Genomic DNA, 16,369 nt, shown 5'->3' on the forward strand with positions numbered 1-16,369 from the left:
GATGGAACAATGACTCTCTAGACTATACTAGATTAATTTGTCACATAAACTAAAATTAGACAAACTACTATAGTTTTAGCAACCAGGAAATGGTTGAGTGATTTCTGCATAGTGCACCTTTGAGTTGTATTAGTTGTATGTACAGATATACATCGTACAACGAAATGCTAACTTGCATACCACTAATCAACTAGGTGTGTTATAGTTGACAAACGGTAGACTCAGCTATATGACACAGATGCAGAATGTAAATAGCCCAGTGTGTTTCCACAACAACAGAGAGTGTTGAAGTGTGAGGCTCAACTTCTCTCCGGGTTTAGTCCCCTGCCTACCATGTTGTGAGAGCGACATCTTGTGAGAGCGGAGTCTTGCATCTCTCTCATCTCAATATCTGCGGTGCTGCTCGTGGCAATATCGTTTCGTTGAGTCTATTACCTTCAAACTGTCACTAGTAAAGTATGTAAAGTATGTAAAGTAAAGTAATGCACTACTCCATTCCCGCTGGGCACAGACGTCAGTTCAACATCTAGTTTTGATTTACATTTGGTTGAATTGTCAACTACGGTGAATTCAACGTGAAATCAACAACAACAAAAAGTCACCATGTCGTGATCAATTCGACAGTAAATCATCTCGGTTGTCCCACGCGGCTTTACGTTGATCGATTAGAATGGTATCGATCTGATAAGGATCTGAACGTCTTTGTACCGAACATTAGTCCGCTAAATCGGTCAACAAACCGGTGAAGTTTTGAAATCGGCCTCCGGCTCAGCTGAGACAGGAATGATCCTGGTCCTAATTCAGAACGGTTCTTTTTTAATTGATAACATTTCTAATTACAACACACATAAACATATACTTCTAGTGATGTCCTATTTTCTTCGTGAGAAACATGAAATAACATTTAAAGCAATGCAAATAAACAAACACAACAAATGCAAATCACTACACACGAATTGCCAGTGACAACCGTTTTAAAAGTTAAAGTACCTCCAGTAAAATAAACAAACAAAAAAGGTCAGGGGTTACAATTGTAAAAACCTACGATAGAGTTGTAAGAATAAATGTTTGGTTGTTGTTGTTATTGTAGTATCTGGGATCTGCGTCTGTTTATATTAGTTACTGTGCTGTTACTAAGCAGTAATGCATTACGGCAGTGTTACGTTACTACACCTAATAGGAAATGCACATGCGCACTGGGGTGCCGGGAACTGTAGCGCACGAGGGGTTTTTGACTAAACGAAAACTAACTGTACTCCCGTCTCCTGCCTGGTCATTTCTCCACAACACAAATATTACAGTAATTGACTAATATTTGATTTCAAGTAAAAAAATATATATTGCATTTGGGGATATTAGTTTGTGCATGTAAAATTTACGAGAGAGCATGAAGAAACTAACTCAAGTAGCTTTGTTTTCATTTGAATAATGACAAATGACATATTTCCTTGGAAATACATGGGTCTTATTAATTGAAATTAAACATTTAATTACTTAACTCGCTCCAAAATAACTTCACAGAGTCACATAAAATGGTGTATAATAGTTTCCCCTTCGTTATCACCGAAAATGTGTCATGTCCTTTTAAATCCATGAATAGTGAATAATTTTACTTGATTTGATTTACAAATATTTGGCAGGGAGCAACCAACCTATCTTCCATTCAATGTCAGATATATGTGTGTTACAGAGAATTTGCATCTGGGAGAGATCTTGTTGTTGGAGGGAAAAAAGTTCCCTTATTAAGAATGTATTTGTTTTCCAGCAGGGGGCAACCTTCGACCATAAACTGTGCATCTATCGTGACATGTTCTCCAAAACACGAATGAGTATTCATTCATCGAGTACGTTCTGAAGGTATTGCCTTTCATATAGAGTTGAATTCTTTATAATGTATTGGGAAAAATAGATGTTTCTAAGAACTTCCTATAAGAGACGATATTAAAATCAAATCAACATTTATTGGTCGCAATTTATTGACCGCGGCTTTTGTGGAGCGATGGGTAACGAGGCTTTGTGGGTGACTGTTATTGATGTGTGCAGAGGGTCCCTGGTTCGCGCCCGGCTATGGGCGAGGAGACAGTCTAAAGTTATACTGTTACACATACACATACTGTATTTAACAGATGTTATTGGTCACATACTGTATTTAACAGATGTTATTGGTCTCATACTGTATTTAACAGATGTTATTGGTCACATACTGTATTTAACAGATGTTATTGGTCTCATACTGTATTTAACAGATGTTATTGCGGGTGTCATAAAATGCTTGTGTTTCTAGCTCCAACAGTGCAGTAATATCTAACAATTCACAACAATACACACAAATCTAAAAGTAAAAGGCTGGAATTAAGAAATATAGAAATATTAGGATATAAATATTTTCTATATATATACTGTGCATTTGGAAAGTACACACAATACCCCATAATGACATCACAATACCCCATAATGACATCACAATACCTCTTAATGACATCACAATACCCCTTAATGGCATCACAATACCCCACAATGACATCACAATACCCCTTAATGACATAGCAAAAACAGGCGTTTAGAATTTTTAGTAATCAATTAAGAAATATGTCATCAGTAATCAATGGTACAATATAATGTCATCACTTAGTAATCAATTAAGCAATATGTCATCAGTAATCAATGATACAATATAATGTCATCACTTAGTAATCAATGATACAATATAATATATTCACTTATGTATTACTTACTGTAACTACTACAGTAAGTGAATTGTAGCAGTGTATTTTATGATTGATTTATTTGAGACATTTTATATAACAGTTAACACTGTTATACCTCACGTATGTTTAGTAATAATAATACTTATTATATTAGAATATTATCTGTCCAATAAATGAGACAATGAATCTGTCCAGCGTCCAATGAAGTGGTTGTCCATTCCATAGAATTAAAATGAATAGAATGTGTCCTCATTCAAGTCTATGCCTGCGTAATGGGTGGACTGGCGTCCTTTGCAAGTGTACCCACAGGAGCAAAGCAGGAAGTAAAAGCAGGAAGTGTACCCACCCTTTGCTGTGATTTGTTGAATCAACAACTGACATTACAAAATATAAATTCCATTGCATGAGCCACAATCAGAATCATTTGAATGAACATTCTACATTACCATGGAAATGATTGCATCACAATACCAGGCAGCCATTGCAATTGTACCCATGAGTTTACCTCTCAAATTGCCTGTTCTATTCATTCTATTTACCAGTCATATGACCAGGGTTAGAGGTTCCAAGCCTGTTCTATTCATTCTATTTACCAGTCATATGACCAGGGTTAGAGGTTCCAAGCCTGTTCTATTCATTCTATTTACCAGTCATATGACCAGGATTAGATGTTACAAGCCTGTTCTATTCATTCTATTTACCAGTCATATGACCAGGGTTAGAGGTTCCAAGCCTGTTCTATTCATTCTATTTACCAGTCATATGACCAGGGTTAGAGGTTCCAAGCCTGTTCTATTCATTCTATTTACCAGTCATATGACCAGGATTAGATGTTACAAGCCTGTTCTATTCATTCTATTTACCAGTCATATGACCAGGGTTAGAGGTTCCAAGCCTGTTCTATTCATTCTATTTACCAGTCATATGACCAGGATTAGAGGTTACAAGCCTGTTCTATTCATTCTATTTACCAGTCATATGACCAGGGTTAGAGGTTCCAAGCCTGTTCTATTCATTTTATTTCTATAGTCCCCCTCTTCAGAGGAGGAGCCTACAATGTTCTTTCTGTGAGTCTGTCCTCTCCTCAGGACTGACAGAAGGACAGACTGTCTGTTGCTCCTCTTCAGTAACGACACCAAGTCTCTGTTCCTCTTGCTATTGGTCCACGCCACGCTATTGGTCCCGCTGTGTTGGCGAGGGAGCCTTCCTATTGGCTTAGAGAGCAGTCTGTGTCCAGGAAACAGCCAATGAGCAGGGAGTCTGAAACAACTGAGCAAATTGTAGCGGGACAGAGCTGGCCTGCTATTGGCCAGAAGGAGGGGGAGGTGCAACTTTGGGTAAGGGCGGTTGAGGGGGTGACCAACTGTTTTGGCAAATAGTGGTTGATTAACATGGGCTTTCCTGTTCACAGTCGTAGTTGGAGCTGTCGTTGTGGTTGGAGCTGTCGTTGTAGTTGTGGTTTTAGCTTTGACCGTTTCTTGTGATTGCGGTGGTCTTGTGGTCAGATGTTGGTCCGGGTGTTGTCGTTCCACCGGTATGACCCTGCAGGGGTGGTAATGGATCACAGGAGACCCATCTATGTCAACCACCCGGTAAGTTTTAGTTGCGGTTGTAGGTTTGACCGTTGGAGTCGGCGGCGGTGGTGTGGTCGTGGCGAGGACTCTTCCACAGGGTGGGTACACCGGTGACCCGTCTAGCTGTACGACCTGGAACTGTGTCAGCCAGGGGTCAAAGGTCAGCCCAGGGTCAGGGTCTGTCTGATCTAGAGGGAGAGGTCAGTGTTCAGATTAAGGGTGCTTTTTTTAAATGTATTTTTTTTTTTACAGAGGATCAACTATTCACCTCGACACAACTCAAACACTAAGGACTGGATTCAGTCCGTAGTGCAGAAGATCCGCGCTGCAGTCGACATACGGTGAATGGAGTATCTACAAACGTGGGAACTTAAAACTTTGTTTTATCAGTGTTATTTTCTGATAGTTGCAGGTTGAAAATATAATCACAGGACTCTCTAATCAGCGTGGGTGGAGTTTTGGCTTGACCACCAGGTGGTCAATTAGTTAATAGGCCAATAACAGAGTCCCAAACCTCTCTGCCAATAACAGAGTCCCAAACCTCTCTGCCAATAACAGAGTCCCAAACCTCTCTGCCAATAACAGAGTCCCAAACCTCTCTGCCAATAACAGATCGTTTTCAGTTTTACACTCCCCACTCAGACCACTCCCAGGCAGTCTTAGCTAAATTCTTGCTTGAGAGTTTTTTGCTAAAAAAAATGATTTTTGTTTTTTTACTTAATTATCACCCAGAAATGATTTGATATTGATATAAAAAAAAAACATTTGCGTTGGATCTTTAAGCTTCATACATTATTAACACTCAGTCAATAATAACTTTATCAGACTGTCTAGAAGGATTTAGGCTAGAGGGATTTCGACTAGAGGGATTTAGACTAGAGGGATTTAGACTAGAGGGATTTAGACTATAGGCTAGAGGGATTTAGGCTAGAGTGATTTAGACTAGAGGGATTTAGACGAGAGGGATTTAGACGAGAGGGATTTACGCTAGAGGGATTTACGCTAGAGGGATTTAGGCTAGAGGGATTTAGGCTAGAGGGATTTAGGCTAAAGGGATTTAGGCTAGAGGGATTTAGGCTATAGGGATTTAGACTAGAGGGATTTAGGCTAGAGGGATTTAGACTAGAGGGATTTAGACTAGAGGGATTTAGGCTAGAGGGATTTAGACGAGAGGGATTTAGACGAGAGGGATTTACGCTAGAGGGATTTACGCTAGAGGGATTTAGGCTAGAGGGATTTAGGCTAGAGGGATTTAGGCTATAGGGATTTAGGCTATAGGGATTTAGGCTATAGGGATTTAGACTAGAGGGATTTAGACTAGAGGGATTTAGACTATAGGCTAGAGGGATTTAGGCTAGAGTGATTTAGACTAGAGGGATTTAGACGAGAGGGATTTAGGTTAGAGGGATTTAGGCTAGAGGGATTTAGGCTAGAGGGATTTAGGCTAGAGGGATTTAGGCTAGAGGGATTTAGGCTAGAGGGATTTAGACTAGAGGGATTTAGGCTAGAGGGATTTAGGCTAGAGGGATTTAGGCTAGAGGGATTTAGGCTAGAGGGATTTAGGCTAGAGGGATTTAGACTAGAGGGATTTAGACTATAGGCTAGAGGGATTTAGGCTAGAGGGATTTAGACTAGAGGGATTTAGACTAGAGGGATTTAGACTATAGGCTAGAGGGATTTAGGCTAGAGGGATTTAGACTAGAGGGATTTAGACTAGAGGGATTTAGGCTAGAGAGATTTAGGCCAGAGAGATTTATGCCAGAGAGATTTATGCCAGAGAAATTTATGCCAGAGAGATTTAGGCTAGCCTGTGTTTAGGGTTCCGGTTCAGATAAGCCTGCGCACCTCAAACTTTTCTCGCAAAATTATTAATTGATGTCAATGAGTATGTTTACATGCACACGAATAATAAGATCCTAGACTGATTATGACAGTAGGCTGAGTACGACATTAGTCGTGTAAACACCTTACTCTGCTCATCTTAAATCAGCATGGCGTAAAGCATAAGCCGATTAAAACACCTTGTTTTCTGATCCATTTTTCTAATTCTGAGAAGACGTGAAAGAACCTAATCAGCGTTCCTGCTGTGTATTTAACCTGTACCAACAGCGCCAGCCTCCCTCACATACCTGAGTGAAGTGAGTTTTTTACTAAAACAACTGAAAGTTCGGGGTCGGAGAAATAGTTTTCACATACAAACTTTACATGTCCGAACTCAGAACCAAATAGGATTCCCAAACATAACATGATCACTGTTGGGTGGAGCGTTTCTTTTCATTGGCAGTTCTCTGCATTTATCAGAGTCCCATCAGCAGCCCGATGACAGATGTGTCCATGTAAACAGGATTATGAGGGAAATCGTTCTTTGTTCTCGTTCCAAAGCGTGTAAGAGTTTAAATCAAAATACAGTATTATATTAATCTGACTATTCACTATTGCGTGTAACTCTACTCAATGTAAGACGTATGTGAAACATTGGGTTTTTAGCAGATCTCACGTCAAAACACAGCCCTTCATTTAGCTGTCGAGACAGTAGGAAGTGACAGTCTAACAGTGAGTTAAAGGTTTAGTTAGTGTAGAAAGTGAGTCTAACAGTGGGTTAAAGGTTTAGTTAGTGTAGAAAGTGAGTCTAACAGTGGGTTAAAGGTTTAGTTAGTGTAGAAAGTGAGTCTAACAGTGAGTTAAATGTTTAGTTAGTGTAGAAAGTGAGTCTAACAGTGAGTTAAAGGTTTAGTTAGTGTAGGAAGTGAGTCTAACAGTGAGTTAAAGGTTTAGTTAGTGTAGGAAGTGAGTCTAACAGTGAGTTAAAGGTTTAATTACTTGAATACAGTAGATATTAATAGTTAGTGTTGAACTGACCTGTTCCTTTTGATGTGATGAAGATTACTCTGAGGAGGAGGAAGAGACAGACAGAAAGAGGAGCTGATGCTAAGCTGGAACACATGGCTGGAGAGAGAGAGAGAGAGAAGAGAGGGAGAAGAAAGAGAGAGGACCGTGGTTCTGTCTATAAGAGAGGAGATGTGGGTAGGGGAGGAGAGAGGGAGGGAGGAGAGGAGAGAGGGGGAGAGGAGTGGTTCTGTCTATAAGAGAGGAGATGTGGGTAGGGGAGGAGAGAGGGAGGAGAGGAGAGAGGAGTGGGGGGAGGACAGTGGTTCTATCTATAAGAGAGGAGATGTTTGTAGGGGAGGAGAGAGGGAGGAGAGGAGAGGGAGGAGAGGAGAGAGAGGAGTGGGAGGAGGACAGTGGTTCTATCTATAAGAGAGGAGATGTGGGTAGGGGAGGAGAGAGGGAGGAGAGGAGAGAGGGGGAGAGGAGTGGGGGGAGGACAGTGGTTCTGTCTATTATAGAGGAGATGTGGGTAGGGGAGGAGAGAGGGAGGAGAGGAGAGAGGGGGAGAGGAGTGGTTCTGTCTATAAGAGAGGAGATGTGGGTAGGGGAGGAGAGAGGGAGGAGAGGAGAGAGGGGGAGAGGAGTGGTTCTGTCTATAAGAGAGGAGATGTGGGTAGGGGAGGAGAGAGGGAGGAGAGGAGAGAGGGGGAGAGGAGTGGGGGGAGGACAGTGGTTCTGTCTATTAGAGAGGAGATGTGGGTAGGGGAGGAGAGAGGGAGGAGAGGAGTGGGGGGAGGACAGTGGTTCTATCTATAAGAGAGGAGATGTGGGTAGGGGAGGAGAGGGAGGAGAGGAGAGAGGGGGAGAGGAGTGGGTGGAGGACAGTGGTTCTGTCTATTAGAGAGGAGATGTGGGTAGGGGAGGAGAGAGGGAGGAGAGGAGAGAGGGGGAGAGGAGTGGTTCTGTCTATAAGAGAGGAGATGTGGGTAGGGGAGGAGAGAGGGAGGAGAGGAGAGAGGGGGAGAGGAGTGAGGGGGAGGACAGTGGTTCTGTCTATTAGAGAGGAGATGTGGGTAGGGGAGGAGAGAGGGAGGAGAGGAGTGGGGGGAGGACAGTGGTTCTGTCTATTAGAGACATGTGGGTAGGGGAGGACAGTGGTTCTGTCTATTAGAGACATGTGGGTAGGGGAGGACAGTGGTTCTGTCTATTAGAGACATGTGGGTAGGGGAGGACAGTGGTTCTGTCTATTAGAGACATGTGGGTAGGGGAGGACAGTGGTTCTGTCTATTAGAGACATGTGGGTAGGGGAGGACAGTGGTTCTGTCTATTAGAGACATGTGGGTAGGGAAGGACAGTGGTTCTGTCTATTAGAGACATGTGGGTAGGGGAGGACAGTGGTTCTGTCTATTAGAGACATGTGGGTAGGGGAGGACAGTGGTTCTGTCTATTAGAGACATGTGGGTAGGGGAGGACAGTGGTTCTGTCTATTAGAGACATGTGGGTAGGGGAGGACAGTGGTTCTGTCTATTAGAGACATGTGGGTAGGGGAGGACAGTGGTTCTGTCTATTAGAGACATGTGGGTAGGGGAGGACAGTGGTTCTGTCTATTAGAGACATGTGGGTAGGGGAGGACAGTGGTTCTGTCTATTAGAGACATGTGGGTAGGGGAGGACAGTGGTTCTGTCTATTAGAGACATGTGGGTGGAGTTTCCCCCTTACCTACAGACTCAGACAGTATTTATTTATTTAGCTTACTTTCATCAGGTGTAAGTGGTGACTCAGGTAATTTCACTGGTCTACCTCTGTCCCAGGTCTGTGTTAGGTGTGTCTCAGGTCTGTGGTAGGTGTGTCTCAGGTTTAAACTGTGTCTAAGGTGTTTTTTGTTTCAGGTGTTTCAGAGAGGATTCTAGATTGTTGCAACATGGAACCACAACCTCTGTGTATTTAACGAGGAGGAGAGGAGAGGAGGGGAGGAGGAGAGGAGAGGAGGGGAGGAGAGGGGGTGGGGAGGAGAGGAGAGGAGGAGAGTAGAGGGGGTGGGGAGGAGAGGAGGGGAGAAGGAGGGGAGAAGAGAAGGGGAGGAAATGGGATGAGAGGCTGTGAGAAGGGGAGAAGAGGGGGTGAGGAGGGGAGGAGAAGGGGTGAGGAGAGGCGGTGGAGGGTGGGGAGGTCAGGAGAATGGAGTACAGGAGGGGAGGAGAGGAGACACTGAAAGTATACAACATTAGCCACTTTAGTATACTGATGCAGCCTCATGCTTAACGTAGTGTGTGTGTAGCCTCGTAGTGTGTGTGTGTAGTCTCATAGTGTGTGTTTAGCCTCGTAGTGTGTGTGTGTGTAGCCTCGTAGTGTGTGTGTGTGTAGCCTCGTAGTGTGTGTGTAGCCTCGTAGTGTGTGTGTGTAGCCTCGTAGTGTGTGTGTGTAGCCTCGTAGTGTGTGTGTGTAGCCTCGTAGTGTGTGTGTGTAGCCTCGTAGTGTGTGTGTGTGTAGCCTCGTAGTGTGTGTGTGTAGCCTCGTAGTGTGTGTGTGTAGCCTCATAGTGTGTGTGTGTAGCCTCATAGTGTGTGTGTGTAGCCTCATAGTGTGTGTGTGTGTAGCCTCATAGTGTGTGTGTGTGTATCCTCATAGTGTGTGTGTGTAGCCTCGTAGTGTGTGTGTGTGTAGCCTCATAGTGTGTGTGTGTGTAGCCTCATAGTGTGTGTGTGTAGCCTCATAGTGTGTGTGTGTGTAGCCTCATAGTGTGTGTGTGTAGCCTTGTAGTGTGTGTGTGTGTGTACCAGGTGTTAATCGTGGTCTGAAATGTCTGTTGTCCTCCGTGCAATCGGTCTCCTCTCACATTAGCCAACCTACCACACACACACACCCTGATATGCTCACATTAGCCAACCTACCACACACACACACCCTGATATGCTTACACTGTGTTGTGGTGTCTGCTTCCCCCCCACAACAGTTACCTGTCCTCTCATCTGATGGAACACCTACTGTGTGTGTGTGTGTGTGTGTGTGTGTGTGTATAAAGTTATATTAATGTTATAGTCTGTTTTAATACATGATTGTTTTAATACTCTACATGGTTGTTCAGAGTAAACCATGTGGAAGTGTGGAAGTGTAATACTTAAAACAACATCTAGGTCTGTCTCCCAAATGGAACCCTAGTCCCTTTATAGTGCACTACCTGTAACCAGAGTCCCATGGGTCCTGGTCTAAAGTAGTGCACTACCTGTAACCAGAGTCCCATGGGTCCTGGTCTAAAGTAGTGCACTACCTGTAACCAGAGTCCCATGGGTCCTGGTCTAAAGTAGTGCACTACCTGTAACCAGAGTCTATAAGGTTCTGGTATAAAGTAGTGCACTATATAGGGAATATATAGTATAAAGTAGTGCTCTATATAGGGAATAGGATAAAGGGCCCTGGTCTAAAGTAGTGCACTATATAGGGAATAGGTCTAAAGTAGTGCACTATATTGGGAATAGGGCCCTGGTATAAAGTAGTGCTGCACTATATAAGGAATAGGGCTCTGGTCTAAAGTAGTGCACTATATAGGGAATAGGGCTCTGGTCTAAAGTAGTGCACTATATAGGGAATAGGGTTATGGTCTAAAGTAGTGCACTATATAGGGAATAGGGTTCTATAGGGTTCTGGTATAAAGTAGTGCACTATATAGGGATTAGGGCTCTGGTCTAAAGTAGTGCACTATATAGGGAATAGGGTTCTATAGGGTTCTGGTATAAAGTAGTGCTCTATATAGGGAATAGGGCTCTGGTCTAAAGTAGTGCACTATATAGGGAATAGGGTTCTATAGGGTTCTGGTATAAAGTAGTGCTCTATATAGGGAATAGGGCTCTGGTCTAAAGTAGTGCACTATATAAGGAATAGGGCTCTGGTCTAAAGTAGTGCACTATATAGGGAATAGGGCTCTGGTCTAAAGTAGTGCACTATATAGGGAATAGGGCTCTGGTCTAAAGTAGTGCACTATATAGGGAATAGGGTTATGGTCTAAAGTAGTGCACTATATAGGGAATAGGGTTCTATAGGGTTCTGGTATAAAGTAGTGCACTATATAGGGATTAGGGCTCTGGTCTAAAGTAGTGCACTATATAGGGAATAGGGCCCTGGTCTAAAGTAGTGCACTATATAGGGAATAGGGCTCTGGTCTAAAGTAGTGCACTATATAGGGAATAGGGCTCTGGTCTAAAGTAGTGCACTATATAGGGAATAGGGCCCTGGTCTAAAGTAGTGCACTATATAGGGAATAGGGCCCTGGTCTAAAGTAGTGCACTATATAGGGATTAGGGCTCTGGTCTAAAGTAGTGCACTATATAGGGAATAGGGTTCTATAGGGTTCTGGTATAAAGTAGTGCTCTATATAGGGAATAGGGCTCTGGTATAAAGTAGTGCACTATATAGGGAATAGGGTGCAGTTTGGGCTGCATCCACTGAGATTACCCAGACATGTTATTTTGCAGACAGTCCCTCCCACCAAAAAACAACCAACGAACAACGTTGAAGAAAGGTTCTGAAAAGGTTTCCAGAAGGTTACCGTAACATTGACTGTCAACGAAGGGGATAACTCTAGAACCCGCCAGGGGCACGTTCAGCAGGACGCAACCTTTTGTTACGTTCAGACAAAAAATATGAAACGCAACATTAAAGGATTTTACTGAGTTACAGTTCACAGAAGGAAATCAGTCAATTTAAATTAATTAATTTGGCCCTAATCTATGGATTTCCCATGACTGGGCAGAGGCGTAGCCATGGATGGGCCTGGGAGGGCATAAACCCACTCACTTGGGAGCCAGTCAGAGTAATCAGAATGAGTTTTTTCCCCACAAAAGGGCTTAATTACAGATAGAAATACTCGTCAGTTTCATCAGCTGTCTGGGTGGCTGGTCTCAGATGATCCCGCAGGCGAAGAAGCTGGTTGTGAGACCTGTTAGATATACCAAAACGACGTTGGAGGCGGCTTATGGTAGAGAAATAAACATTGCATTTTTTTTTTGCAGCAGATTTGCACGCTCCCTCAGGGAACTACACATTTTTAGAATGGCCTTTTATTGTCCCCAGCACAAGGTGCACCTGTGTAATGATCATACAGTTTAATCAGCTTCTTGATATGCCACACCTGGCAGGTGGATGGATGATCTTGGCAGAGAAATGTTCACTAACAGGGATGTAAACACAATTTGAGAGAAATCAGCTTTTTGTGAATATGGAACATTTCTGTTTTATTTCAGCTCATGAAACATGGGACAAACACTTTACATGTTGTGTTTATATTTTTGTTCAATATCAAACAAACATGCCTCTCTGACATGTAAAATACTGAAATCACAGCGGCTCTATTCATATAATTTTTTTAATCTAGAACGTTCCAAAACCTTTTCCTACTGAACATGGCCCTGGTTTTAAAAATTGGCAACAACATGGCAACAACACAACCACAACAAACTCTGATTGGCCAGTCAAAAGACACAACCAACTCTGCTTGGCCAGTCAAAAGACACAACCAACTCTGATTGGCCAGTCAAAAGACACAACCAACTCTGCTTGGCCAGTCAAAAGACACAACCAACCCTGCTTGGCCAGTCAAAAGACACAACCAACTCTGCTTGGCCAGTCAAAAGACACAACCAACTCTGCTTGGCCAGTCAAAAGACACAACCAACTCTGCTTGGCCAGTCAAAAGACACAACCAACTCTGCTTGGCCAGTCAAAAGACACAACCAACTCTGATTGGCCAGTCAAAAGACACAACCAACTCTGATTGGCCAGTTAAGCCAGACAGAGGTACTGTATGTAGTAAAGAAAACAACTTTAAAAAGCAGGAAATGAAACAATGCAATACTGTGAGATCATGGTACAGATATAGACAGACTGACCGGCAGATATGTGACCATAGAAATAGACACAGGCAGGGTATAGATAATACTGGTGTGGTACTTTAAAAATACCGCAGCGTTGTTGTAGCAACACTACGTAGTTGTGTGTTCGTATCCATGGTTACCGTAGGTAGAGACCAGCCTCGTTCCAGACACAGCGGAGATAATGTCAGAGCAGGTCCACTGTGACTACATCTCCCAGAGTTCTTTTGAGGCTTTTTCCCCCAAAAATAAAAGTCCCCGTGATATCTGCACCGGTTGTTCACGAGTATTGAGTGAACCTCGTGTCATGTAAGCTACAACAGTGCTGTGTGTCTCTGCGTGATGGTGGACAAGGTTCCGTTTCAAACTGTCGCTTCTAGAGATATGGGTTTAACAGATCCCAAGGTTCCGTTTCAAACTGTCACTTCTAGAGATATGGGTTTAACAGATCCCAAGGTTCCGTTTCAAACTGTCACTTCTAGAGATATGGGTTTAACAGATCCCAAGGTTCCGTTTCAAACTGTCACTTCTAGAGATATGGGTTTAACAGATCCCAAGGTTCCGTTTCAAACTGTCGCTTCTAGAGATATGGGTTTAACAGATCCCAAGGTTCCGTTGTTTCAAACTGTCACTTCTAGAGATATGGGTTTAACAGATCTCAAGGTTCCGTTTCAAACTGTCGCTTCTAGAGATATGGGTTTAACAGATCCCAAGGTTCCGTTTCAAACTGTCACTTCTAGAGATATGGGTTTAACAGATCCCAAGGTTCCGTTTCAAACTGTCACTTCTAGAGATATGGGTTTAACAGATCTCAAGGTTCCGTTTCAAACTGTCGCTTCTAGAGATATGGGTTTAACAGATCCCAAGGTTCCGTTGTTTCCATATTGGTCAGTGCGTGACCTGAACACTTATTGTGAAACACTTTGTTCCAGATGCATTTCCTGGGCTCCACATAACAGTTCCATGACACAGAATAGCCCACCAGGTAACCAACCAGCCAAGTCCATATCTCAGAAAGGTATAGCCACACCTTTTACTCCATACTGTAGTTACAGCTCCATAATCCATACAGGGCAGAGGACCATAAACCATAGCCAGTCTATTCCCCATGTAGGTACGAGATGAGCCATGCAATCCCATCCCAGATAGGGCCATCCCAGGTAGGTCCATCCCAGGTAGGTCCATCCCAGGTAGGTCCATCCCAGGTAGGTCCATCCCAGATCAGTTTATCCAGGTAGGTCCATCCCAAGTAGGGCTATCCCAGATCAGTTTGTCCAGGTAGGTCCATCCCAGGTAGGTCCATCCCAGATCAGTTTATCCAGGTAGGTCCATCCCAGGTAGGTCCATCCCAGATCAGTTTATCCAGGTAGGTCTATCCCAGGTAGGTCCATCCCAGGTAAGTCCATCCCAGATCAGTTTATCCAGGTAGGTCCATCCCAGGTAGGTCCATCCCAGGTAGGTCCAACCCAGGTAGGTCCATCCCAGATCAGTTTATCCAGGTAGGTCCATCCCAGGTAGGTCCATCCCAGGTAAGTCCATCCCAGGTAAGTCCATCCCAGATCAGTTTATCCAGGTAGGTCCATCCCAGGTAGGTCCATCCCAGGTAGGTCCATCCCAGATCAGTTTATCCAGGTAGGTCCAACCCAGGTAGGTCCAACCCAGGTAGGTCCATCCCAGGTAGGTCCATCCCAGATCAGTTTATCCAGGTAGGTCCATCCCAGGTAGCCATAGACAGGTATGTCCATCCCAGGTAGCCATAGACAGGTATGTCCATCTCAGGTAGCCATAGAAGGTAGGTCCAGCCCAGGTAGGTCCATCCCAGGTATGTCCATCCCAGGTAGCCATAGACAGGTAGGTCCATCCCAGGTAGCTATAGACAGGTATGTCCATCTCGGGTAGCCATAGACAGGTAGGTCCATCCCAGGTAGCCATAGACAGGTAGGTCCATCCCAGGTAGGTCCATCCCAGGTAGCCATAGACAGGTAGGTCCATCCCAGGTAGGTCCATCCCAGGTAGCCATAGACAGGTAGGTCCATCCCAGGTATGCCCTTCCCAGGTAGCCATAGACAGGTAGGTCCATCCCAGGTAGGTCCATCTCAGGTAGCCATAGACAGGTATGTCCATACATGCAGTCATAGTCCAAGTAAATCTTAGCCTGCAGGTATGTCTCCGTCCTCTGTCCCAGGTTAGATTTGTCCAAGGGCCAGGCTAAACCAGACTTAACCCCGGTACAGTCATGGTTCTGGCACCAGTGTGGCCCCAGTTAGGCCCTGTGGTCTCAGGACTGGTTGTCCCCAGTAGGGGTTGGTGGTTCTAGTGACAGTTCTTCGTCAGACAGCCCTGTTTCCACGGCGATCACCAGGGATGCCACAGACGCACTGCTGGTCATGGGCTGGAACTCATCTAGAGAGGGAGAGACGGGGGGAGGAGGAGACAAACGAAGGATGAGAGAGAGACAGGGGGAGGAGGATACAAGAAGGATGAGAGAGGCAGAGAGAGAGACAGAGAGAGAGAGAGAGAGAGAGAGACAGGGGGAGGAGACAAAAGAACGATGAGAGACAGAGAGAGAGAGAGACAGGGAGAGGAGGAGACAAAAGAACGATGAGAGACAGAGAGACAGGGAGAGGAGGAGACAACAGAACGATGAGAGAGAGAGAGAGAGAGACAGGGGGAGGAGGAGACAAAAGAACGATGAGAGAGAGGAGAGAGACAGGGGGAGGAGGAGACAAAAGAACGATGAGAGACAGAGAGAGAGAGACAGGGAGAGGAGGAGACAAAAGAACGATGAGAGAGAGAGAGAGACAGAGGGAGGAGGAGACAAAAGAACGATGAGAGAGACAGAGAGGGAGAGAGAAAGAGGCAGGAGAGAGAAAGAGGCATGAGAGAGAGAGGGAATAGAGAGAGAGACAGAGAGAGCGAGAGGGATGAGAGAGAGAGGGATAGGTGAAGATGCAATTCATTAAAGCTGCCACCAGGTGGCACTATGAGTGCCGCTAGTCTCGCCCGCCTGCCGCTAGTCTCGCCCGCCTGCCGCTAGTCTCGCCCGCGTGTCGGTAGCTGCGTGTCGCTAGTCTCGTCCGCGTGTCGGTAGCTGCGTGTCGCTAGTCTCGTCCGCGTGTCGGTAGCTGCGTGTCGCTAGTCTCGCCCACGTGTCGGTAGCTGCGTGTCGCTAGTCTCGCCCACGTGTCGGTAGCTGCGTGTCGCTAGTCTCGCCCGCGTGTCGCTAGTCTCGGTAGTTGCGTGTCACTAGCTGCGTGTCGGTAGTCTCGCCTGCGTGTCACTAGTTGCGTGTCGGTAGTTGCGTGTCGGTAGTTGCGTGTCGGTAGTTGCGTGTCGGTAGTCTCGCCTGCGTGTCGGTAGTTGCGTGTCGGTAGTCTCGCCTGCGTGTCACTAG

General features: G+C 44.7%; 1 protein-coding gene and 1 long non-coding RNA gene across 2 annotated transcripts in view; one reads left to right on the forward strand and one right to left on the reverse strand.

The window, feature by feature from the left end:
- The first annotated feature begins 14,045 nt into the window (after positions 1–14,045).
- LOC139379133 (uncharacterized) lies at positions 14,046–14,981 on the forward strand. The gene is made up of 3 exons (XR_011628371.1): positions 14,046–14,150; positions 14,254–14,696; positions 14,813–14,981. It is a non-coding gene; the product is annotated as an uncharacterized lncRNA (long non-coding RNA).
- A 272-nt stretch (positions 14,982–15,253) lies between these two features.
- LOC139379251 (FRAS1-related extracellular matrix protein 2-like) overlaps positions 15,254–16,369 on the reverse strand; it is a 9,098-nt gene continuing 7,982 nt past the window's right edge. The window contains exon 9 of the mRNA XM_071122048.1: positions 15,254–15,378. Coding sequence (XP_070978149.1) covers positions 15,254–15,378 — 125 coding nt within the window. The remainder of the gene's footprint in view (positions 15,379–16,369) is intronic.

This window comes from Oncorhynchus clarkii, chromosome 21 (genome assembly GCF_045791955.1).
Source record: "Oncorhynchus clarkii lewisi isolate Uvic-CL-2024 chromosome 21, UVic_Ocla_1.0, whole genome shotgun sequence".
In the NCBI taxonomy this organism is placed as follows: domain Eukaryota; kingdom Metazoa; phylum Chordata; class Actinopteri; order Salmoniformes; family Salmonidae; genus Oncorhynchus; species Oncorhynchus clarkii.